Source organism: Bos grunniens, chromosome 28, assembly GCF_055505025.1.
Source record: "Bos grunniens cultivar Pamir isolate PY7600 chromosome 28, Bosgru_T2T1.0, whole genome shotgun sequence".
Taxonomy (NCBI): Eukaryota; Metazoa; Chordata; class Mammalia; order Artiodactyla; family Bovidae; genus Bos; species Bos grunniens.
Window position 1 is genome coordinate 7,008,230 of NC_141192.1, and position 24,983 is coordinate 7,033,212.

At 54.5% G+C, this 24,983-nt stretch overlaps 1 protein-coding gene across 3 annotated transcripts; it reads right to left on the reverse strand.

Annotated features, from left to right (window-relative positions):
- Positions 1–1,427: 1,427 nt before the first annotated feature.
- Positions 1,428–24,249, reverse strand: CDHR1 (cadherin related family member 1). Of its 3 annotated transcripts, XM_086381202.1 has the most exons (17): positions 24,134–24,249; positions 23,528–23,623; positions 22,581–22,726; positions 21,746–21,796; positions 20,456–20,545; positions 19,174–19,260; positions 17,520–17,636; positions 16,296–16,439; positions 14,550–14,628; positions 13,167–13,267; positions 10,178–10,381; positions 9,434–9,586; positions 7,560–7,724; positions 7,071–7,138; positions 6,315–6,543; positions 4,420–4,677; positions 1,428–3,833 (listed from the first exon to the last, which is right to left on the reverse strand). In XM_086381202.1, exons 1-17 carry the CDS (start codon positions 24,186–24,188, stop codon positions 3,273–3,275), a joined length of 2,604 nt encoding a protein of 867 aa, XP_086237328.1. In that variant the 5' UTR covers positions 24,189–24,249; the 3' UTR covers positions 1,428–3,272. The 3 variants fall into 3 exon arrangements, with proteins under 3 accessions (XP_086237328.1, XP_086237326.1, XP_086237327.1); XM_086381200.1 differs by lacking the exons at positions 19,174–19,260; positions 20,456–20,545; positions 21,746–21,796; ... (1 more) ...; positions 23,528–23,623; positions 24,134–24,249 and having other exon boundaries at positions 1,428–3,869; positions 17,520–17,949; XM_086381201.1 differs by lacking the exons at positions 19,174–19,260; positions 20,456–20,545; positions 21,746–21,796; ... (1 more) ...; positions 23,528–23,623; positions 24,134–24,249 and having other exon boundaries at positions 3,656–3,946; positions 17,520–17,953.
- Between the last annotated feature and the right edge of the window lie 734 nt (positions 24,250–24,983).

Below are 24,983 nucleotides of genomic sequence, written 5' to 3' on the forward strand. Positions count from 1 at the left end.
CTGCAAAGGTCACAGATGTGGAGTCTGCCCATCCTCCCCCACTTCCTACTGTCCACTCTCCTCTCTTCTCCTAGTACCCGGGAGAGGTTTCCAGGCCCATCAGAGGGTGGAAAACATCCTGGAAGCAAGGATGAGCAGAAGGAGCCCTCCTGTCCAGGTATGATGCTCTAGCATGGGGACCATCAGCCGGCCTCAAATGCCCTCGTGTACAGCTAAGAATAGCGCCTGCCTCCTGAGCTGGCATCAGCAGAAACAAAGCTGTGGCAGGTGCTTTGCATAGATTAGCTCTTGTCATCCTCAGAGCAGTGATTTTCTGCACTGTGTATTGGTGAGGAAAATGAGGTCCATGGAGGCTTTGGTGTCTGGCCCCAAGTCACACTTAGGAGGCAGAGCCAGGATTCAGACTCAGGGCTGTCAGACTGTAAAGCACAATGTTATTTCAGATAATTAGAAAGTCTGAGCTCAACCACAGGAAGAAACACACACTGTTCTACAGACTCCCTGGAGACCCAAGAGTGGGACAGCCTGCCCACCCGTCACCCTGCCTCCCAGCTCTTTGCCTTGAGGTGCAACATTGTGCTTGCCCCAGTGTGACTGGCCAGGCACCCCCTTGCCCCTGCCCCCACCCCATCCCCTGCAGTGGCACTGGCCCACGCTCACTCCCACTGGTCTGGGGTCTCCTCCAGTGCCACCACCTTTGCGGGTCCCTTACGGGTCCACCATATCTTCCTCCTCTTTCTCAGCATGGCTTGTGCTGGCAATGAGGCACTCTGCCCATACTTTCCAGCACAAGAGTTGCTCATGTGCCTAGTTTCCAAGATTGACTCTGCCTTGGTTCAAGTTCCCGGGCTTGTCCTGGAGCTCCACTCTCCACCCTTGGGCCCTGATGCTCTCCTGAGCTTCCAACCCAGTGCCACTGTCCCAGAGACGACACTGATTCCATGCGTGGGCTTCCATGCCCACACCTGCCCTCTCTGGGCTGGGCTGGGATAATTAGTTCTAGCTCCAGACCCTACTCCTCCCCAGGAAGCCCTGCTGGGGCTTGTCCTGCTTGAGAGAAAAGCCCCGTCCAGGCCATGACTACTCAGGGAGACAAGCCCCACAAATGCGTTTGTTGGAGATGTATGCATGGCAATTTGGAAAAACTTTTGCAGCCTTCCACAGTCGGATCTGGGAGTTGGGGGATGGATCCGTTAAAAGAACCAAACAGCAGCCCTGATCTTGGCTATCAGGAAGATCGGCCTCTACAAGTCAGCTAACACTGATGTTGGACAGGGATCCAGAGGGACTTCCCTGGTGGTCTAGTGTTTAAGACTCTGTGTTCTCATGCAGGGGCACAGGTTTGATCTCTGGTTGGGAAACTAAGATCCTGCATGCTGCAGGAGTGGCAGAATTTTTTTTAAAAAAGGCAGGAGCTGGAGGCCAGGTTGGCTTTTGGTTAACAGATTTTATTGATCATTTACAAAAAAGGTTGGCCGCATGCAAGTTGTAAGGATGCTGCATTCCCTGTGAAGGGCAAACATGATCCAATCTAGTCTTGAAACCCATACCCATTTGTTCAGCCTGGGCTCCTAGTTTGTTAGAGCCCAGCTGTTAATACACCCTGAGTTGTGGACTGCAGAAACCCCAGCAAGGAGCTTGCACACCAACACATTTGAGTAACACCTCCAAACACCAGCTCAGAAATCAAGAAAACCACATACGCATACAATCTGTGGTTAAATTCACAGACATATCCTAGAGGGGTTATGAGTGAGTGGAGTGAAATGCAAGGAACTGTTCTGTTTCTCTCTCTAGGCACGTATCTGTATCTCCTCTTGGCAAGTGTCCTTAAAATCAGATGGAACTTCTTTGCATTAAGCGAAGCTTGCACGTCATCTGGTGGGGGCGGGGGTCACAAGCAGAGGAGGTGCGATCCGACTAGAGGGACATGCTAAGGAGCCCAGAGCCCTCAAACCAGGTTCCTGCCGCCAAACTTCTGTGACCTCTGGCGATCACGCTCCCTCTCGGGAACTCGTTTGCGTCATCTTGGCAAGATGGAGCTTCGGCTGGCTGTGCGGCCCAGCTCTGGTTCTTTCTAACAACGGCTGGCCTGGGCTGCATGGGGGATGTAGTTGGGGGAGGTGGGGATGGGGAGGAGACGTGGAAGGGAAGCTGTGCCATGGTCCAGCTCCAGCCGTCTTGGATCAGTGGCAGTACCCTACCCCTAGCACAGCGCCTCCTGCGGGTGCTTGGCAGAACAGCTGGGAGGTTCCTAATACTTTGTGGAAGAGCTGCACCCCGGAGAACCGGCCAGGGGAAAAACACTTCCTTTTTGTGCTGTCTTGCACGTGGTTAAAGCCCTCATCACCCCTACTTGTTTTGATCCTCACCCCAGGCCTGTGAATAAGGCTGATTCACGTTCTTCATTTTCCAGATGAGAAAGAGGATGAGCCTTCCCAAGGTTATCACACGTCAGCAGAAGAGCTGGATAAAACAGAAGTCTCCCCAGATCTCAGCCCTGCTCTGTCTCAAGGACTTCTAGCGGGACAGCTCCTAAGGGTACCTGCTGCTCCTGCGGATGTCTCTGGGGCAACCAGCTTGGCTCCAGCCATCTCTGGGCCCAGGGCAGCCCTGGCTGGGGCAGCTGCCCTCACTCCCACAGAGTCCATCTTATAACTCTGTGCCCCTGGTCCCGAGGGGGCACAGCAGGGGCGCCCAGTCTCTGCCCAGACCCCAACCTCACCCTCCAGTGGCTTTTAGGCGCAGGCCCACAGTCGGCAAGTTCTCAGCGCATCCTCACCCTCTAGCTGCATCTGGTTTCCCACAGCCTGCAAGGTTCGCTGACCCTCAGCCTTAGTCAGCCCCTGAGCCTTTTTCTGCTCCTGCTCTTAGCTGGAGGCTTCAGGATCCAGGTGCTAGTCAACCTTGTCACGTGTGGACAGGGCTCTGCTCCCAAACTAAGAAAGCTGGGGCCCCAGCAGGACCCAAGCGACACTGTGAGGTCTGGAGTTGGAGGATAGAAGATGTCAATCTGGCTCCTTGTTGCTGCCCAGCCTCTGCTGTACGGGGAGCGTTGCACATGTGCCGAGGAGTTGGGTGATGGGGAAGTATTTCCCAATTGCAGTCGTAGCCAGAGGAATAAATCCTTTGCCCAAGGCACTGTCCAGAGCCCTGGTTATGGGGGTTACACCATTGTACAAAACAGGGGTGACCCTAAGGAGCAGAGTTGCGGAGCGTGGCCCAGGCATCAGGGCAACTGGAGTGGGGAGAGAGGGGCCACAGGACACAGTCTAGAAGTAAGCTTTGCTGTGTAGATTCTTCTTCTCGAACTTTTGCCTGAGCTCAGAGACCAGAGCTGACTGGACGGGGCTTCCCACGGCCTTGCGTTTCGCCACGGCCCTGGGTTTTGGTGATGGTTGTCGGGGCTGCTGAGGGGCAAGCGAGCCGGAGACGGTAGGCACCGTCCAGGGGGCCTGGCCCACGCTGGGTGCCGGGCTGGGTGGCGGAGGGGGAGCGGGGGCCTGGGGGGCTGGTGTGCTTCCGCGGCTGTTGTTGTTGCAGTTCTCATTGGGAGGAGCCTCTCTGAGCACAAACTTGTCAGCGGCCTTGGTCCTTCGGAACTTAAGCCACTCGATGCGGACGCTGCGGGGTGCAGGGCTGGGCCGCTTGCGGAGCACTCGCCGCACCGGCTGGACCTTGTTGGACTTCTTGTTGCGCCAGAAGGTGGCGGTGGAGATGAGGACCGTTATGGCCACAATGATGGCCATGATGCCAGCCAGCACACCCACAGCCTTCATGGGGTTGTCTTTGGTCTGCATCAGGAAGGCGGCCATGGGGCTTCGGGACAGCATCTGGAAGAGAGGTGCCCAGAGGACAGAGGAGGGGCCCTGAGCTCCCTTAGGCCAGATGGTTTTAAGCTCTCTGGGGTCAGTCGTCCCCTAGAGAATCTGATGAGAACTATGGGCTTTATTCCAGAAAAAAAAACACACACACACACACACACACACAGAGAAAATACAATGCAGGCTGGATTGGATGAGGAACTCCTGTATTAGCTAGCACTGCTTCCCTTTGATGGGGGTCGGGGGGTTCATATCTGCCCAAGTGTATTAGGAACCTCTTAAGGGATGACTTCCTGCCAGACACTGAGCTGAGAACCGCACATGATTTTACTTCTGCCTTTCAACACGCATGTGAAGGAGGCATCGTGAGTCCCATTTCACAGGAAGGGGAAAGACTTAGCAAAGTCACACTGCTACAAAGTGTTGAAACTGGTATTTCGACCTGAGTCAAAGCCTGTGCGTTGGATGGCACAGGTAGTCTCTGTGAGCACTGGGTGTGTGTCTTTGGAGGAAGGTGGTCTTTCTCTCTCTGGCCATGTTGCAGGGAGGTCTGAGCTGGCCTCTGACCAACCCTCTACGTGGGCTTTGTACTCACCTCAGTGTCTACGATGTCAATCTTGAGCAAGGCCGTGGTGCTGAAGGATGGGGAGCCACGGTCCTTGGCCTGCACCTCTAGGGACCACGTGCGGTCCCCATTGGGCGTGATGTTGTGCAGGGCATCCAGGGATCGGATGGAGTTCTTGAGCCAGATCTCCCCCGTGTGTGCGTTGATGTCGAACACGTTGGCCGGCTCTGCGTGGGTGATGGAATAGTCCACTAGGTTGTTGGGCTCTTCTGCGTCCTGGTCTGTAGCCTGTGCACGGGGAGGGATAGGCGGAGCTGGACTCTGAGGGTCCTATTTGTGTCCCCTGGCTGAACCGACAGGTCATATGCGGTTTGCTGGGTTGATGGGAAATGGCCCTAATCCTATTTTGAGTGAGTGGAGCTGGGACAGGAAGTGCATGAGCCGGGTCTGTATACATGTGCTATATATACATGTATGTATATATACATGTATATACAATGTATATACATTGGCTATATACATGTGCTGTCAGTCTCAGAACAAGCCCCTTCAAGTCAGTGCTGGTAAGAAACAAAAAGCTCGGAGGCTGAGCGTCTTGAGTAAGGATGGAGAGGGAGAAGGAGGGGAGCTGGGGTCCAGAGTCAAGCCTGTTGGGTTTTGGGGTCCATGCTTCCTCCATGGGAAGGCAGAGCAGTGGAGGAGCAGTGCTGTGAAAGCAGGCGGACAGCTGTGTGAGCTCAGGCCAGCCGAACATGCCACCTGCCCGAGCCTCCATTTTTTAATCCGTAAAGTGGCAATAATATCTTCTTTCTCAGAGGTTAATTCTGGGTGGAGGTGGGCATGGGGGTATACAGTGAAAATGTTAATCTCTAAGTCGTGTCCAATTCTTTGTGACCCATGTCCATTCTCTGCGGTCCCATGGACTGCAGCCTGCCAGGTTCCTCTGTCCATAGAATTCTGCAGGCAAGAATAGTGGAGTGGGGTGCCATTCCCTTCTCCAGGGGATCTTCTTAATTCAGGGACCAAACCCCGATCTCCTTCATTGCAGGCAAATTCTTTACTATCTGAACCACTAGGGGTATATAAAGTACCTTAAAAATCATTGCCTATTTCAGGAGTCCAAGATATTTGAAAAGACATTCTTAAGCCACAGCGCCACTTGCAGCTGCAGGAACAAAGGTTTTTTTTTTTGGTCTAAGAATGATGGAGATTTAGACACCAGCACCAGGCTCACACCTGGCCAGTGCCACACCAGGGGTGGGCAGAGCAAGGACAGAGAGGAAGGGAGTGGGCACTGCTGGGGCAACGGCCAGGCTGCTGGTGTGGGGGTTGCTGGTGGCTGCTGAGGGGAGCAGGGAGGAGTTAGCCACAGTGACTCCGGAAGTGCCAGATCCAGGATGGCCAGAGTCAGGGGCTCACGCAGAGCCTGGCATCGTCATGTGGTTGGTGCCCACGGAGGGGCGAGGCCAGCCTTCAGTCCATGGTGAGAGGGTGGAGGGGCCCGGCAGGCAGCAGCATCTCCAGCCAGGTTCTGAGCAACTGGCTAGCAGCTCCTGGATACAACAGCCGGACGCTGGGCGGCCTGGTAAGCTGAGTCATGGCTTCTAGCCTGTCGGAAGCTCACATGGGGAAATGCCATGGGACCCTGCTTCCCCAGGCCAGTCACTCCTGCAAAGCTTGAAGGGAGGGTCCTCATGGGGCTCTAACCAGAAGCATACACAAGCTGCCAGCATTGGGTCCACAGATCCTCTCGGACAGTACTGGACAAGTGGCTGGCTCCCACAGTGGGCCCAAGATACTAAGGCAGGAAGCTACCTAAGCCCGCTGGGGCGGGGCAGGGAGAGGACAGGCTCTGAGGGCCCTGCAGGTGGCCAAGTGCACAGTGACCAAGCCACGGCGACAGCTCGGCCACTTTTGAAGCTCACCTCAATTTTCACCGGGGTCCCCAGCACCATTGTCTTCTCCTGGACGCTCTTTCCAAACTGGGGATAGTGGTCATTGACATCCAGCAGCGTGATGAACACCTCGGCCAGGCTGTACCTGCCCTCCATGTCCTCCGCCTTCACATAGAAGTTATACCTGGCAGTGGCCTCAGCGTCCAGGCTGGCCCAGGGCTGGGTGTAGATGATCCCGGAGGACGGGTGGATCAGGAAGCTGCCGGGCACAGAGAGTGCAGCAAGGGTGTACAGAAGCATGCACACGTACATACGTGTGCACACACGTGCCTGCAGTAAGGAGCCGCCTCCAAGAAGAGGCGGCGATGCATTGGGCAGCTTCTCTGAGCATCCCATCTGTTCCTCCCCACATCCTCACAGTCTGACTCAGGGAGGCAGGGCCACTCATCTATTTACTATCAATTTTGAACTTCACCCGAGTTACAGCCCTTCCTTCTCCTCCCATGGCCTGCCTCTCCCTAGCCCAGCACTGCTTGCCTGGCCCTGGGGCCATGAGTCCCAGCTCCAGATTGTGGTGATGACCTTACTTCTCTCAGATGCACCTCATCAGGTGTATCCCCTCTGCCTTGGGCTCTCTACAGCTGCCCTTCATTCCCGGTCCCCAGGCTCACCTCCCCAGCCCAGGTGCCGTTCGGCCCAGATCTGCCTTCAGCACAGATCCTCCTCCACCCTCAGCCTCCCAAATCCCTTACCCAAGGCCCTGACTGCGTTTCTGGATCTACTCACAGGTCTGCCCCAGATCCATAAATGGAGTATTTGACTTCACCCCAGGGACCTGAGTCTGGATCCACGGCCTGGAAGAGAGAAAGCTCCCGGTGGCCCAGGTCCCTTTGTCAGGGCATGTTGGCAGCTCTTGCTTTCAATGGCCACATGAGGATTTGGGTGGGGTGGGAGGATTGACCCGCTGGGGAGAACTGGAGGCCTGCTCTGGAGCCCTAGTTTTGCCTCAGGTCTAAAGCGTTGGAGGAACCAGATCTGGAAGGCCTTCTACTTATCGTTACGTGTCCTCATTATCATCCTGAGAAGTGCTGTTATACCCATTGTACTGAAGGAAAACTGAGGCTCAGAGAAGGCACGTAGCTTGTCCAAGGACACAGCCAATGAATGTGGGTTTATCGAATCAAACAGGAGCCCAGGTTTGTCTGACTTCACAAGGGCCCCCTTCAGTGGGGCTCACAACCCCACCCCCAGTCCCTGGGGCAGCCCCCAACCCACTGTGACAGCCAACACGTTGGAGCCCCCGGGGGCGTTCTCTGGGATCCTGGCGACGTAGTAGTGGGAGGTGAACTTGGGGACGTTGTCATTGGTATCCAGGAGCTGGATCACGACATCCGCCGTGGAGCTGAACTTCTCTGGGGTGTTCACTTCAATGGCCAGGAGCTGGGGAAGGAAGGAAAAGGAAGACTTGTCTGGATGGCAGTTGCTCTGCAGAGAGCCTGTCACATCCTGTCTCGGTATCACCCGGCATCCACCTGCCTTGCCTCCCAGTTTCTCTGCGGCCAGCCAGCTATTCCTGCCGCCACCTGCAGGGGGCACCTCTAAGGCAAACATCATCCCCCTCCCCCGCCCTCCTCCGCCCCGCCCCCCCCGCCGGGCAACTGACCGCCGGGTTCCTTAGAGTTGGCATTTGCATGAGAACCAGTTTCTTTTGCTCCATTGGTTTGCATATTACTTTTTTTTTTTTTTGCTTTCAATTTAAAGCAACTTTGCTTCATAATATAATTTAATATCTGTTAGAGCAAATTCTTGCCTCATACTCTTTTTTTCCCAAATTCCCTGACTGTTCTTATCGTTTTGTTTCTCCAGATAAAAGCCAGTATAATTGTGTCAAGTCCCCTACGTCCTCCCCTAAGGAAATTTTGGGTAAGACTTAATTGAAGTGGCATTGGATTCTTTATTAACCTGATGAGAATTTGCATTTTTGAACAGGGTTTATCTTTGTATTTCTCACCTTCTTTTATCTTTTTGTTAAATTTGTACATTTTTTGTTCTTTATATGGTCCAATCTTGTTATGGTAACTCTTAGGAATTTTATCTATTAGTTGTTCTTATAAAAGTGATCTCTAATTCCATTATTCTCATTGCTGTTTTTTTGGAATGCAGGAGAATTATTAGATTTTGTGACCTAACTTTGTAATCCATCATGTTAGCCACTTTGCAGTATCTAACAATGTTCTGATCATTTCTTTTAGATTTTTCTAAGCAAGCAATCACATCATCTAAAAACAGTGATAACTTTATCTCTTCCTTTCTAGTGACTGTACCTTTTATTTCCTTTCTTATTTAGGAATAACGTTTAATTCTAGGAACAGTGTTGAAAAATATTGGTAACAGCAGGTATCCACATTTTGTTTATGACTTCAAAGAATACTTTTAAAATTTCACTTTCATTGGTTGATTGAAGTATAGTTGATTAACAATGTTGTATAGAATTTCACTTTTAAGTATGATGTTAGCTAGCAATATGTATGCATGTATAATTATAAATTATAACAATTTAAATTAATATCAGCAAAGTACTTTTTCTTTTTATTAATATTGGGTTGGTCAAAAAGTTTGCCTGCATTTTTCCACAACATCCAACATCTTATGGAAAATTCCGAATGAACTTTTGGGTCAACCCCCATATTTATTTACATATTTATGTAAATATACATTATTTTTTTGTGTTTATCATTTTGAATAATTCCAAATGCAAGGGAACTTTTCTCATCCTTTGCTAAAGTTTTTAACAGAACAATTGGCATGTCGAGTGCAAATAAGAAAACATCTCTCCTGATGATCAGAGTTTTTTCTCTCAGTCTGTTCGCAGGGCACATTACATGGGTGGTTTTTCTTTGGACCACCCTCCTCCTTGCATTCCTGGGGAGAGCTGTAGACAGACACTGGAGCTCAGTGAGGCTGTGGAGTAGAGGGGAGCTCTCGCATCATACTTTTCCTCTCCCCACTGCTCCCCAAGTCAGAAGGGGGAGCAGAGGGAAAGAGTAGGGCTAGGAGGGGTAGGGGGCGACAAGAGACCCCCAAGGATGAATCTAGGTACTACTGTGACACCCCTCCCCCCGTTCAAGGTCGTGCACAGCATCACTTACCTTGAAGGTCAACACTTTGGACTTTTCAAAGTCAATGGCGGCTGAGTTCTCCACAATGATCGTGACTTGGGCTTCATTCAGGACCGTCTGTGGGACCACTCGGAAGATGCCCCCAGGTCCCACCAGCCGCAAGTTGAATTTGGCATTGGCTCCCTGGGTAACAGTTTGGAGAGCAGAAACAGGGAAGATGAATGAGAATGAACCTCATTATAGAGTCATGCTGTGCAAGGAGACTTTGCATGCCCTTGACCCTGGGAGGTAAGTATTCTTAGGAGAGGTGATCAAGAATCAGAAAAGCTGAGTGAACTATGAGGACTAAGCGAAGAAACAAGCACAGAAAGCCCAGCCCTGCGCTGGGCACAGGACACAGTCACAGTGTCTGGAGGGTTAGACACAGAGGTGCTTTTAGTTTTTAAGGCCTCATGCATGGCTTGCAGGACATCGCCCAGCCAGGGGTTGAACCCTGGGCACTGGCACCGAAAGCCGGGAATCCTAACCACTAGGCTACCAGGAAACTCCCAGAGGTGCTTTTTTCTGACTGGCTTTTCTTTTTAATTGATTGTGAATATCTTTAGGCCATGCAGCTAGTCTCTGGTTACCTACCCTCCCTCCTCTCCCTCTTGGTTACCCACTCTTGCCTCATTCCTTTTGTGACCCTCCAGCCCTGGTGACATCAGCAGGAAAGGTTTGGGCCTCGGGCCCCGGCGGTTTTCAGGAAGACAGGTGGAGGGCAGGACCACAAACCTGGTCTGAGTCATTGACGGTGATCTTGAGGCCCCGAAGGATCTCCCCCTGGGGCGGGTGCTCATACATGGACAGCTCAAATCTGTTCTGGGGTCCACTCTCCCCATAGAATGTCGGTGGATGGTTGTTGAGGTCCACGATCCGGATGGTGACAGGCACCATGGCCTGGGCAGCTGGAGTCCCTGCAGAGCTGACCTCAGTCACCTGGGTGGGGACAGGTGGCTACGGCTGTGTGGCAGGCTGACTCCAGCACGGCCCCAGTGATCCCTGCTTCTTGGTATCTATGCCCTCATGTAATCTCCTCTTTTCTTAGAAAAAGAAAATTTATTTGTTTGTACCAGGTCTTAGTCAAGGCATGTGGGATCTAGTTCCCTGATCAGCGACTGAACCCTGGGCACCCTGCACTGGGAGCATGGACTCTTAGCCACTGACCACCAGAGAAGTCCGTGTAATCTCCTCTTTTTGAGTGTGGCTTGGCCTAGGAACCTGCTTCAAACTGATAGAATACAGTAGAGGTGATGAAATATCATTCTGTGATTAGATTAGATCATAACTTCTGTTTTTTAGCAAAGCAGACAGCTCTGTTGACAGCTTCTCTGATGTTTCGAGGAACTAATGGTGATCTCCAGTCGACAGCTGGAGAGGTTCTTAGTCCAACAGCCCGAGAGGAAGCAAATCCCGCCAAAAATCCGTGTGGGCCCAGAAGCTCATCCTCCCTTGTTGGGCCTTCAGATGAGAACCCGGTCTTGGCTGAATATCTGTTGGCAGCCGCGTGAGAGACCTTGAAACTGCGGACCCAACTAAGCTGACCTAGATTCCTGCCCACAGCAACTGCAGTGTTTAAATATGTGTTGTTTGAAGACAATAAGTTTGTGGTAATACATTACAACAGTCCTAGGAAACTTAGTACTGTTACTAGTCCTGTTTTACAGATGAGGCGGGAGGGGTCAGGTGGTCACCAGGGGTCACACAGCTGGACTAGAAGATGCGTCTGATTCCTTAGTCAGTGCCCTCTCCACTGCATCATACCGCCCCCTTCTTGTAGCCAGACACAGGTTCAAACCCTAGCTCTGCCATATTCTGCCCTTGTGTCCACTTGCTAGAGGGAGGCTGCAGGGAAGGTAGGTGGGGTGATGCAGCGTGGATGACTAATTCAGCCTGCAAGCCAGGGCTGAGTGTCCACAGGTACCTCAAGGGCATGTAGCAAATGTCACGTGAGGCCTGGAAGGGCTCCCTCCCCCTTCCTATAAGCAGGCTCTGGCCTTCAAATTACTGTCCTCTAATCACCCTCCTGGACTCCACTCTGTCATACATTAGCTGCTTCATAACTCTTCTTTTTAATTAAAAAAAATTTATTTATTTATTTATTTTTGGCCACATTCCAAGGCATTTGGAACTTCCCTGACCAGGGATGGAACCCATGACCCCTGCATGGGAAGGGTGGAGTCCCCGCTGCTGGGCCACCAGGGAAGCCCCACTCTTCTTTTCTAGAACTTATTCCTCTGCCTCCTTTTCTCTCCTCCCACTCAGCTGTCGACCTGTCCCCAAGTCAGACCCTTCACGCCGATCCCCACACCGCATGTGGCATGGCCACTCTCCCTCACCCTCCCGCGTGCTCCGTCCCCTCGGCTAATGTGACTCCACACTGCAGGTTGGCCTTGACCCCCATCCCTCCTTCACCTGCTCCTCCCCCTTCCTCACTCTTAGTCGGGATGCTCCAGCAGTGGTGTTCCCAGCTACTGGCTCCTCTCTCCCCCCAGCCCTCCTCTGGGCAGTCTTATTCCCTCCTAGCCTTTCACAGCTACCTGCATGTGGATGTTGTCGGAAGCTCAAACCTGTACACTCAGGTGTGGATTTTCAACTTGAATGTCCCCAAGGCACCAATACGCATCATGCCTGTCCTATTCAACTTGCCTCCCCTCCTGTGTTTCTGATGGTGTGGATCTACACTGGCTTCTTCCCTCCCTCTCCTCTCCCCGACCCCTCACAGCCACATTCCGTGGTGTCCGCCTCCTTCATAGTTCACAGCCTGTCCATTTTTCCCATCCCATCTTCCCTCACCCCCACGGGCTCATGCCATCTATCACCTGGGCTGATGGCTCTGCTGCCCTGCTCCTCATCTGATTCCCTTCAAACCCGAGTTGGGACCAGGGTTTTCAGATGCCAGCCCGGGACTAGTGCCAGAATCGCCTGGGAGCTCGAAACATGCCGAGTCCTGGGTTTCCCCCAGACACACTATATTCCTATCCCTGGTAGTGGGCCCTGGAAATCTTTGTTTGCCAAGCTCTCTGAATCTGAGAATCCCTCTAGTTTAGTGAGCAGTCAGAGTGAGCGTTTACAAGACTCCGATCCTGTTCAAAACCTTTCCATGGCTCTTCACTGCTCTTGGGCAGGACTAGCTATATAGTTTGCAGGCTCAGTGAAAAATGAAAAGAGCTGGCCCCTTGCTAGAAAATTGCTAAGAATTTCAAGAGAGCAAGAGCAAAGCATTAAGCCCAGCGTGGGACACTTCTAATTGTGGCCCCTGTGTAATCACACAGGTTGCATGGCCACAAAGCTGGCCCCGTTGCAGGAAAAATCCATACCTTGTATTCAGAGCCTTTGCTCCTCTGTCCCCCACTTGGGGTCCAACTGTTTCTGCATTACAGGCTGATGTGGCCTCTTGGCTCAAGTCCCACTTGCTCCTCATTGTCCCCCTAGTATATCATGTGCTTTCACACCCAGCCTTGGCTCACTAAGCTTCCCTCGGTTGCAATGCCTCCACCCGCCCCAACCAACCAATGCTCCCCACACCTCTCTGCTTCCTGGGTCCTACCCACGTTCAAGGCATTGCTGCTCCCATCCTGCCTTCTCTGCCTTGCCTCAGCTTCCCACACCAGGTGCCACCTCTTGCAGGTGTTCCTCCCCCTGACTGTGGGCCCTGAGGAGTAAGGCGGGCGGCCAGGGTCTTATCGCCTTTGGTGGAGAAGGCCAAGATCGAGGGAGGTACCTGTACATGCAGCTCATACACCTCTCTCCGTAGCTGGGAAGGGCTCTGCATCACGGAGATGGCTCCCGACGTCTCATTAATTTCAAAGGCTCCATCACTTCCTGTCACAGAGAGATGTGCCCTGCAGTTCTGAACAAGGCCACACGGTGGCGCAGGGGAGTTATGCCAGGCCTCACAGGGTATTTCATTCAAGTCTCCTGTATTATTATCCGTGTCTTGCCAGTGAGGAAGCTGAGCTCAGAGGGGCTCAGTAACTTGTCTTAGGTTACACAGTGAGTGCAGAGCTGGGACTTCAAGTCACTACTTTCCGGCTCCCAGGTTCCCTAGTATTTTGCTTCTCTCATGCATGCATGTGTGGTGTGTGGGTAGGTGTGATGGAAAGAGAAAGGAGAAATAAAGAGGTACAAACGGAGGGAGATAAGAAAAGGGGGAGGGAGGAGAGAAAATAATGGGAAGAAGGAAGAAAAAGACTGGAGGAGGAGCAGGAGTAGAGAGAGAGGCAAGAAGATGGGAGAGGAGACGGGGTGGGCTGGGTGTGTGGTAGCTGCGTGCAGGCTTGCAGCTGTGGAGGGGAGGGAAGGCAGTCAGGGGTCTGCGTGCCTGGGAGAGAAGCCTGTCTGTGACGGTGGGCATGTGTGCACGTGTGCACGTGTGTGAGCTGCTGGAAGGGGAGTGTGCGGCAGGCATGTCCCAGGGACAGGGTCAGAGGAAGTGACGGTATCTGAGTGAGGGCATGGTGACGTGTGCATGTGTGGGGCCAGGCACCAGGTGTGGCGGCCCCTGGAGGGTGCCAGCTACCGAGGGCTGAAGAGCCTTCCCTGAGCTGGCTCCTCCTGCCCAGTTGTTGCCCAACTGTGGAAGGAGGCAGCAGACTCAAGCCCAATGGGAACTTGGGATGATTTAGCTTCTTTGAGCCTCAGTTTTTCTCATCCATACACAGGGTGAGTATTAGGGACACCCTGAATCATCACTGTATTTAATTCACTTAATTCAATAGTATGCTCTAAGCCAAAACATTTAAAGGAATGAGAAAAAACAGTAGCAATTTAGAGTGTAAGAAAGCTTGCCACCGTTTCCTATCACGAGCGTACGGCCATGAGCGTGAGGGAACGTGAGCTGGTGCCACCTGCGCTGCACTCAGCAACACCACTGCCCCTACCCACCCAATGCGCCGCTCCCTGTTACTGGACTTAACGACAAGCAGGGCCCACAGCAGATGCCCAAGGAGACGTGCCGCCTCCTGGAGGGACCCAGCCTCTCCTCTCCACGCACCTTGTCCTTCTGGCCTATGGATGAGGAAACTGGGACCCACAGAGACTGGGGATCTCAACCTGCTCACCCAGGGATGTGTACCTACAGCCCAGCAATGAGCCCCAGACTCACCATTCACCAGACTGTAGAGAACACGGTTGGGTTTGCCCCGATCTCCATCCATGGCAACCACCGTCAAGACCTCTGAGCCCTGGGAGGAACAGGAGCAGCTGCCTGAGGCCAATGTCAGGGGTTGGGCTTCTCCCTTCCCCAGATACTGCTCCCATCACAGAGGGGAGGTGCCACCACACTCGAGAGTCAGGCCTCTGCCAGGCCCCATCCTTGCTCTGCAGGGAGCTCATAGCCCCCTGGCCTCCCAGGGCTGGAGGGACAGCCTGAGCCCCGCTGCCTGCCCCCCACATGGCTTGGCACATCGCTGCCCAGGGACACTCAGGGCTCCTGCCTGGGCCTCCTCCTCACACCTCTTACAAGCCTCCTCCCCGACACACCACCCTCAGGCCTCACCTCTCTTGCCCACTCTCCAGCCTCACACCTGCTGCCTCATCTGTCTTTGGCCTTCAAAGGCACCTGAAGGGAGAGCCAGGAGAGGGGCCAGGCAGAGGAGGTCCAGTGCAAAGTCCAGGAACTAGGATTTTGTCCTGCAGCTGCAGGAGCTGCTCAAAGTGTTTGGAAAGCTGTCTCAACTGACAAGCCCTGTTCAAGCCCTGCCTGCCACCCTCTCCTACCTCCCTAGGCAGACCCTTCACCCCAGAGGGCTACCCATGCTCATGGCTGCTTCCTGACCGTCTTCTCCCCCTGTTCATGGCATCTCTTTCCCCCTTAGCTCCTCAGCAGGACAGTCTGGGCTTCCCCCTGGCTCTGCCCTATGGCCCCCATGGGGGAAGCCCGGCCTTTCTCTCTCCCTCTCTGTCTATCTCCTCCACTCAACTTGCAACTTTTGGAAAGGTGGTTTCTCAGCTTGGACCCAGCACATAAGCGGCGCTCAGCGTGTTGGAAATAATGAGAAACTGGGGAAGTGAGACTAGAGGATGCAATTCCATTCCACGGATAGTTCTGGAACTGCGGCCAGCTACGTGAGAGTTGACTCCAGCCTAGCCCCTGCTGGCTGGGAGCTCATGGTCTGGTTGGGGGGCATAGTAAGACATGGGTGCACCATAGAGGGGAAAGTGGCACCTGGGCTGAGTTGAGAAAGATGAGGGGCATTGTGCCCATGGCCACATGCCAGGAGAAGGGAAAAGAGTGGGGTGGGGAGACAGGCTGGACTGAGTAAAGGACGTTGCTGGCTCCTGGGTGGAGGGCAGGCTGGCCCTTGGATGCCAGGCCCAGGGTTGGAAATTGAGGGGCCAAAAGGGGCAGAGGCTGAAGACAGCCTTTGAGCTGGGCCTGTGTGTGATGTCTGACGAGGGTGATGCAGCAGCAAACTGTGGGAGGACGACTGGCCCAAGGGGCCTAAGGCTACTGGCCTGGAGGAAAGGAAGCAAAACTTTGGCGCCTCACCTCCTGTGCAGGGTGCGGGAAAGGCCCCTCTAAACCAAACCGTCAGCTCTCCTCCCAACCTCTCTTCACAGCCCTTTGGAAGGGCTGACACTTGCAGCCAGGCTGGGGTAAGTGTGGATGAGTGAAGACATGCCTGGCACAGCCCTGGCACCCAATAGGTGCTCCACACACGAGCAGCTTCTTCTTCCCCCTTAACGGCCTATGTGTGGCCTGAGTCAGTGAATCCAGAACTGGCCTCCATGTGAGGCGAGCAAGCCTGGGCTGAGCCTAACCATCTCCACCAGGGGACCCTTGGGCAGTGCAAAGGACAGGGCGGGAGGCATCTGGAGGTGCCATGGGTTGAGGGGTGCAGCTACCCACCAGAAGGGTGTCCTCATACACATAGCCATAGTAGGGCGTGCCCACAAAGACGGGGCCCATGTCCTGCACATCCTCCACATTGACCGTGACCACAGTGGTGGCCGAGAGCACCACGTCAGCCCCTCGCAGCTTTCCCCCGCCATCCTGCAGAAGAATCAGAGAGGGAAGAGAGGTTGGGCTCCAGAGTCGAGCAGACTCCCGTGGAATCTGGCTCCTGCCACTGACTGGCCTCGAGGCCAGCTGCCCGCCCTATTTCTGTGTGCTTCTATGCCACTTAGAGATAATTTTCCCCCTCCTACGGGTGTTAGGAAAATTAAATGAGATAACACATGAAGGTCTTCAGCCAGTGCGCAGCAGGTGCTCAAAAGTGTTCCTTTGGAAAGAGGGTTAGGTTTCTCTCCAGGGAGATCATCTCTGAAGAGTAGCAGAGGAGGAGGGGGTCAGGGCCAAAATCTCTCCTCCCAGCCAGGAGCCCAGCCGCAAAGTCTCCTGAGAATCTTCAAAGAATATGAGGTGGACCCACGCATGAGGGTACATCATAGAAGTGTGCACCCACCAAGCCAGCCCTCACGGGGAAGCTGGCAGGCAGGGTTGGCTCAGGCCTCCTGACATAGACTGAGGGGGCTGCCCTGCGGCCTCTGTGACCAGCAGGGACTTTACTGGAAAAGAAAACCAGGGGCTGAGAAGGAAGGCTGGGGTTTCCTGCCCTCGAGGGGAAGAGCAGTCACTTGATTTGAATGCCTGCTGAGTTGCAAACCCTACACCACACACTTTAGAAATATGAGGAATTTAGTCAAGTTTTGGGGTGGGCAGATGAGGAAATTGAGGCTCAGGGTGGGTAATTGGTCACACAGGCAGAGGCAGGATGGACGAGCCTGGACAGAGAAATGGAGGTGCCCAGAGGCCAGGCTGTGTGGGATGTGAGGGAGTGGCCACTGGGCCTACAGAGGGCAGGCTGGCCTGTCAGTCCTGAGGGGGCGGACGCCCTCTCCCGAGAGGGAATACGCCCTCTCCCACCCACAGACACCAGCGTCCCTGAAGAATATGTCTGCGTCCGGCAGGGTCTGCTCAACACAGATCCCGAGCAGCGGCAGCCCCACTCCCGCCTCGGTGGTACCGTCCATCCCCTCCACCGTAGAACCTAACTGCTCCCATCCAAGGGCAGCTTCCCCCCGACGGAGGCTGAGGACTGCCTGGATGCTCCCATTCCTCCCTGTCTGTTACCTTGGCAACCACAGTGACGAAGTGGGCCCGGGCCTTCTCGAAGTCCAGGATGGCCCCGGCCCGGAGGCGCAGCACCCCGCTGTGGCGGTCCACGGAGAACTCGGTGGGGTGCGGATTCTGTAAGAGCGAGGGGCAGGCTGGGCCTTGGGGCGGGCCCAGGCCCGGCCCAGGAGCACCCGCTCTGCTTACTGAAAGGGAGTCTTCACCATCCTTTGTCACAGGAACTCCAACCTAGGGGCTTAGGTGCAACTTCAGGGCACTCAGGCTTTCCTGTCTCCAGAGTCCCCCTTCCTGGAGCTCAGGCCTTCCCGTCCCCCTCCCTCAGTCCAACCAAGATGTTCCAGCAGGGCCTCAGGTTTTCTCTCGGTCTCAGCTGGAAAACAACAGGGCCCAGCTTGGGGCTAAACCCTGGCCCAGAGTTCCCAGGTGGAAACGTCAGCAGCATGCTCTAACCTAGAGGAGGTGTGGGCTGAAAGCTGTAGAGACAGAACCTTCAGGATCTTCCAATCCCACCATTAAGTGACTGTGGATCAGCCAGGCAGCATCTGGGTGGGGGTGGGGAAGGTCAGGTGGGGACAGGAGGTGATCTTTGATCTGAAGGGGGGGTCACTGTGGGTCAAGAGCTGTTGCTGGAGCTTCTCATGGGTTTAATCCTCACAACGGGCTTCGCAGGTGGCACCAGTGGTAAAGAATCCATTTGCCAACGCGGGAGACATGAGAGACACAGGCTCGATCCCTGGCTCAGGAAGATCCCCTGGAGGAGGGCAGGGCAACCCTCTCCAGTATTCTGGTCTGGCGAATCCCATGGACAGAGGAGCCTGGCGGGCTACAGCCCACGGGGTTGCACAGAGCTGCACATGACTGAAGCGACTTAGCATGTTCACACAGAATCCTCACAATCCAATGAGGATGTGCTTTCATCTTTCCCACCCAATGCGTGAGGAAGCTGAGCAGGAAAGTCACATAATGGTTGAACCCCTGTGTGGGGGAAGTGGTGGGATCTCTCCAGAACCCGTGGAGCCCAGGGGTGTTGCCAGGGTTTCTAACCACTGAGCTATACTACCTTGAAATTTGTGAAAGCGAGAGATTAAAAGTGGAGAGAAGAGGAGGAGCTGTGGAAACAGCAGCTGTGGGGTGGAGGGCAATGGGTTCTGGAGGAGCTGGGGGAGAGGCAGGAGACATGGGGTGGGGTCTCTGCCTTTAAGAGAGTGCATTGGATGGACAAGGGCGGGGAGGGGGTGTCACAGCTCTGCTCCTCCTGAGAGCTGCCTCCCCTTCCCTTTTTCCTCTTGACAATTCTAGGCCCAGACAGGTTTCTTTTACTCTGTGTGGGTACCAAATGCCCAATCTCCTGGGGAAGGGATTGGCCGGTGGTGAGGTGAGGGTCCTGAAATCTGGGGAAAGGAAGGCAGGTCAGCTTAGTGGGAGCCAGGATGTGCCAGTCAGGGGAAGATGGCTTCTGCTCAGGCCAGTCTCGTGTCCCCACTTGTTGGTCCCACATCTGAGTGTACCGAGACCTCGCTGGAATGGGATGCACCATCTCTGATAATCTTTGGGAATCGCTGAGGCACTGACCTGATGGATGGAGGCGGAGGCCATCCAGGTGTCCCCACCAGCCCAGGCCCCTGGTTACTTCCTGAGCATCCCACCTTACCTTCAGGAAGTAGGTGACACTCCCTGCAGACCCGGTGTCCCTGTCCACTGCTCGGACCCTGGCGATACTGCTCCCAGAAGGTGTGTCCTGAGGGGCCACAGCCACAGAGGGTCAGTCCCAGGAGCAGTGACAGGAGCTCAGGGAGCTGGGGTGTGGGGCATGGAAAGGTGGGGTCAGGGGAGTGAGGGCTAAAAACAGGCGAAAGGCGGCCATTGACCCAGGGAGCATGAAGAGGAGGAGGCGCCTTGGTGGAGGAGACACTCGAGTCAAAGTGGGGTCAGGAGAGGGGGAACACACAGACATCCTCCTTCTGAAAACAGCTTCAGGGAAAGAGCAAAGAAAAATCTAGGGCTCCCAGAAGACCAAGGGTTTAAATATGAAATGACTGGAAACAGTTAATAAACAAGGGCATATTCAGTATCACCAGAGGTCACATACGTGCAGCTTAGAGCCAAAAAGAATAGCTTTCTCCTACTGAATTAGCAGACATCTAAAACTGCAAGAATCCCCAGTGTGGGCCAGGAACCAGGAGACATACCCTTTCCCACCTTCCAGGGTAAAGGCAAACAGGTTCCATTCTGGAAAATCAATTTGACAATGCCTCACATGTACCCACGCTTTGACCTAGCAATTTCAAGTCGTTCCCATCAGAGAAAAGGAACTTTTAAGTTCAGAGTTTGATGTTTCTTATGATGGCAACAATTTAAAGCACCTTTAATATCCAGACATAAAGCAATAGTTCAGTAAATGCTGGAAAGCTATTAAAATGTTAGGTACCCCAACTTCACGATTACAACTTCATGCTTATGTTATAAATTCAGTGAAAAAGAGACTGCAGAAAGCATATGTTTAGTGGTTACAACTATGTAAAACAAACAGAAATCAAGAGCCTATAATCACAGAACTGACGAGAAGGAGATTCCCCCAAATTTAACAATGTTGTCTCAAGCTGCAGGGATTAAGAGTGGTCTTTTAAACTCTTTATACTTCTTTATACTTCTACTTGTCTGTATATTTCACACTTCCACAATAAGAGTACACTAAAATTCTAATGGAAAATGGTAAATAAACATTCCTTTGGAATAATAATGAATGTATGAGGGGACGGCAATGGAGGTGGCGGGGAGGACACAGAGGGGAGGGGTCTCCAGAGGTTAGTGAGTGATGGAGGGGCTCTTCCCTCCGGTGCCCAGTTCCCCTTGGCCAGGTCACAGGTCAGTCCAGAGGACAGGCCACAGGTTGGTGGGAGTCCATCAACACTGCTCGGGGGCCCCTCGCTCACCTCGGGAACCTGGACAACATAGGGCTCCTGGATAAACCTGGGTGCCTCATCATTGGCATCAGTAACTAGGATCGTGACTTTTTCCGCCACCTGAAAAGAGGCAAAGCAGACAGAAGTTGGGAGAGTGAGACCTTCTGGGTGATAAAGGAACAATGTCCTCTAACACCCTGGGTGTAGTCTCTGCCCCCTTCTCCCTTTCCTTTCCCCTTCCCTCCTTCCTTCCCTTCCTCCCTTCTTCCTTCCCTCTTTTGGTCATTCATGAAGCACATATTATTATTAAGCAACTACTTGACGCCAAGCACTGTGTTCTGTCTGACGGTATGAAATTTGCAGGGTGGAGTGGTGGGCAAAGATCAACATGTACAAGCGTGTTATCATTCAGCCTGACAACAGCGACATGCTGGGAGCTGAGGGCAAGGGCCTGCACCGCACGACTCTGGGGGCACCATGCACCCCAACCTAGCTAAAGGCACCGGTCTAGGTGGCTGCATCCAGGGGCTCCGAGAAGAGGCATCTGACCCAGCCTAGTGGAGGACACCAGGGAGGCCTGGGAAGCAAGCCATTTGTCGGGTGAGAGGGAAAAGGGGGTGGAAGGTATGTCAGGAAGCAGCAGCAGCAGGGGCAAAATGCAAAGTGAAAAGCCAGGTGAGTTCAGAGAACAGAATGGAAGCAGATTTAGGGCTAGACGGCTGGTAGGGTGAATGTGGGAGAGAAGCTGGTTGAGGCTGAGGGTGTTCCGAATGCCAGTCTGAAACTAGGATTCCATCCTGAGGGTAGTGGGGAGCAGCTGGTAGCACCTTCTGAGCCAGGGGACTGTGGCCACGCAGGACTGTGTTGCACAGTGGTGGCTCCAGATTGGGGTCTGGGAGCCTTGGAGGGAGGGGAGCCCCTGGGATTATCTGAGAAGCACTAAAAAGGGATTGGTGCAAGTGGAAGCTGTGTAGGAAGAGGTAGGGAGGAGGGATGCGTGCCCAGGTATTCAGCTTGTGTGATGAGGATGGAGCCAAGAGCCAGGCTGGAGGAGTGAGGGGGCACAGGATAGAGGAGGCGCTGCTTGAGGAATGTGGGGTGCTCCGTCAGAAGGGCAGCAGGCAGGTCTGTCTCTTCCCGCTCTCTCCCTTCCATCCCCTCTCTCCTATGAGCTCACTGGGGCAGATCTTGTTGGACTTCATCTGGGAGCCCCCACCCCCAGCCCCTGGGGGAGGGCATAGTGCTCAGAGGCGGGGGGGGGGGGGTGAGGGGGGTGGAGTGGGGTGTGTGTGTGTGGGGGGGGCTGCAGTGTGCACTCACCAGGTTCAGCCCATCAGAAATGCTGATAATGGCTTCAATCTCATCTTCCCTCTGTGAAGCACAAGGGCAGAGTGAGGATCCGGGAGTCGGAGGTGCCCTGAGGACCCCTGAAGCTGGGCACATCAGAGGGGCCCTGGAGCAGGGCGAGGTGGCCAAAAGCTTCCTCCGTTACCTCTGGCCACGCTCATGCTTGAGACCAGGTTGGGGTTTAACCCATCAGGAGTTATAAACTCAGGGGGCTTGGGTGCCAACAGATTGCACCCTCCTGCTAGGAGAGTTGCTAACTGGTATGCTGGAGGACGCAGGAAGGGGTTTTTCATCCTTTTAAAAATTTTCCTCTTTCTCCCTTTCATCTCTGCTGCACTGGTCTGTATCCTACGGTTCCTCAGAGATCCAGGTCCGTGGTGTCTCAAGCCCTCCCCGGGACACGGGGGGGGGGGCCTCAGTAAGGAAGGGTGTCGAGGTCCCCTGGTCCTGCCCTGGGTTGACAGGCAGGGGCAGCACTGTCGCACCTCCTCTGCTGTGTCCCCACCATTTCCTTTCTCTGGGCTGGGGCAGTCTGCTGGGAGCACCCCACAGCTGGGGTCCAGGCAGCTGGCTCCCCTGCCTGGCATGGGGTCTCACAAGAGAAACACAGTCTGTCCCCCGCAGGCTCAGAGCGCACAGAGGGTTGTACTTTTACCCAAGTCAGACCTGTCCTTAAAACCAGGGCTGATCTGCTGGCTGAATTTTCTGTGACTTATGAGACCTCTCCAAGGATGCTCTTGAGGGAACCTTCCAGCCCACCGAGGTCATCTGCACACCTGCAGGCAATGCTCCTCCCAGGTCCCCCTACCTCTCTGTCCAGCTCTTCAATCAGGGTGATGTTTCCCAAATTGGGGTCAACTGAAAAGACGCTTCTAGCGCTGGGGTTAAAGCTGATGTGGTAGGAGACAGGGTCTCCCTCCGGGTCTGTTCCATTCAGGGTGTACACATGAGAGCCTGGAAGAAGACAGAGGGGACACGCTGAGCACTGGCTGCTTCCCTCTCTTCCTCTTTATTCTTCCCAGCTATCAGTTAGCAGGCAGTAGCCACTGCTTTACAGATTGTAGTCTAGAATATAGATTACGGAGGGCTTCAGGGCTGCTGGGTTTAACTCTAGGGTCTCTGCCTGGAGCCAAGACTGGGGGTGGCGGAGGAGGGAAAAGGGAGGAGTCATTAAGGTGGAGCGGAGAGCCAACTGTAGCACTGTTCCCCAGCTTGGACGAGTTCTTCAGAGAATTCTCAGCAGGTGCTCCTCTTACACTTAGTACACTTTACACAAGAAAAGGCGCTTGTCCTTATTCTCAGGGTTCTGCCCGTCCAGTGAAGGAGAGGAAGTGCGAATCTCCCTCCTCCTCCCCCATCTCTGCAGATCCCAGTGAGTTCACTGTTCTTGGGCCGTTTTAAAGCCTGGAGCCATGGGGCTCTGGGAGTAAGTGCTTTGTTCAAGGTCATAAATACAGAGGGTCAGGAGCCCCGGATCTGGGGACCTCCACCTGCCTCTTGGGGCTGGTCATGTCTCTGGGCTGGCGGCTGGATCTCTAGAACTGCCCGGGCTCGGGTCTCCACGACTGCGTGGAGACCTTTCCCGCTACAGCCCCGGGGGATTCAGAGCGCAAACCGGGCGCCCCGGGAGCGCCTGCCGCCTGGCGCTCGGCCTCCCGATAGGTTCGGAGGAGTCACGGGTTCGGTCCCTGTGTCCAGGGGAACGTGGGCCGCTCCTCTGGGAGACTATGCGGGGCAGGCGCCAGGGCTACTCACCCACCGGCGTGTCCTCCGGGAGGCTGAACAGGGCCATGTTTCCGTTGGTGCTGCCCGCCCCGTTGTCGAAGAAGTGGGGGGCGAAGTTGGCCTGAGCTAGGGAGAGAACACAGACACAGGACCGCTGGGAACGCGGAGGGACAGCTTCGCACCCGCTGGTCGCGCCGTCTGGCCCCACAAGCGGGCAGGCGGTACCCACTCCCCGACCCCAGCGCACCCACCAGGTCCCGCGGCTACCACCGCCCGTGCGCTCGGACTGGGCTGGATTTGTCAGGGACACGCACCATCTGGGGTGTCTGGGACCTAGGCAGCGGCCGATTTCAGCCTCATCGGTGGGCAGACCCAGAGAGGGACAGGTCCCTGGCCAAGGTCACACGGGGAGTGGGGATACCCTCCCACAGCCCCCAGTGCAGCCGCCAAAGCTGCTTCTGAAGAAGCAAAGAGCAGCGAGAGTTCCCATTCCCCTCGCCCGGTCCCCGTCCCCGTCCCCGGTCCCCAGCCCCACTCTGGAAGCGAAAGGTCCAGCGCTGTCCCTAGGTCCACCCGGGCGGAGCTGGCACCCATTTCTCGTCCCCATCGGGCCCACTGGACGCTGCGGCCACTCACCCAGGCTGAGGAACAGCATCCACGGGGCCAGGACGGCCGGCGGGCCGTGCCCCATGTCTCCGCGGGCGGGTGGTGCGGCTCCCCGCAGCCGAGGCCGGGCTCCGGAGCGCGGAGCATGCCCTGGGCGCGCGACGAGTGCAGAGCTGACGACGGGGGCGGCGGCGGCGGGAGGGGGCGCGGGCGGGGGTGCAAGGGCGCTAAGCGGATGACACAGCTCGGATCGGCGCCGCTGGAGCCTCCCGCCCGCCTCCTAATGAGACCAATTAGTGGGTGCAGAGCTGAGGGGAACCGGCTCCCAGCAGGGGCGAGGGCAGTGGGGCGGGAGGGGGGACCACACTACCCCTCCTCCATCCCCCTGTAGCAGACCCCCTCCATCTACTGTTAGCAAGATAGGGATTCAGGCCAAGGAGAAGGTTAATGAGCAGTCCTAGAATGCTGGGCAATTTTTAGGCCCCATTAGCCGAAACCTTTCTTGTTCAATCCCCTCGGGCTTGGCCCTGTGGCTGGAAAAATGCACTTAATTTATTTATTTTTTGAAAAGTTATAACAGTAATTTTTATTTTATTGACATATAGTTGATGTACAATATTATATAAGGTATAGGTGTACTGATTACAAATAAGGAAAGGAGTACATCAAGGCTGTATATTGTCACTCTGCTTATTTAACTTATATGCAGAGTACATCGGAGAAGGCAGTGACAATCCACTCCAATACTCTTGCCTGGAAAATCCCATGGACAGAGGAGCCTGGTAGGGTGCAGTCAATGGGATCGCTAAGCGCCGGACATGACTGAGCGACTTCACTTTCACTTTTCACTTTCCTGCATTGGAAAAGGAAATGGCAACCC

Excerpts from the sequence above, each read along its gene's own strand:
- CDHR1 (XM_086381202.1), bottom strand. The coding sequence starts at position 24,188 with ATGGGGCACGGCCCGCCGGCCGTCCTGGCCCCGTGGATGCTGTTCCTC. Across the intron at positions 4,678-6,314 it reads GGACCCCGGTGAAAATTGAG|GCTACAGACCAGGACGCAGA; the intron begins GTGAGCTTCAAA and ends CCCCGTGCACAG. Across the intron at positions 3,834-4,419 it reads TTGACATCGTAGACACTGAG|ATGCTGTCCCGAAGCCCCAT; the intron begins GTGAGTACAAAG and ends CCTCTCTTCCAG.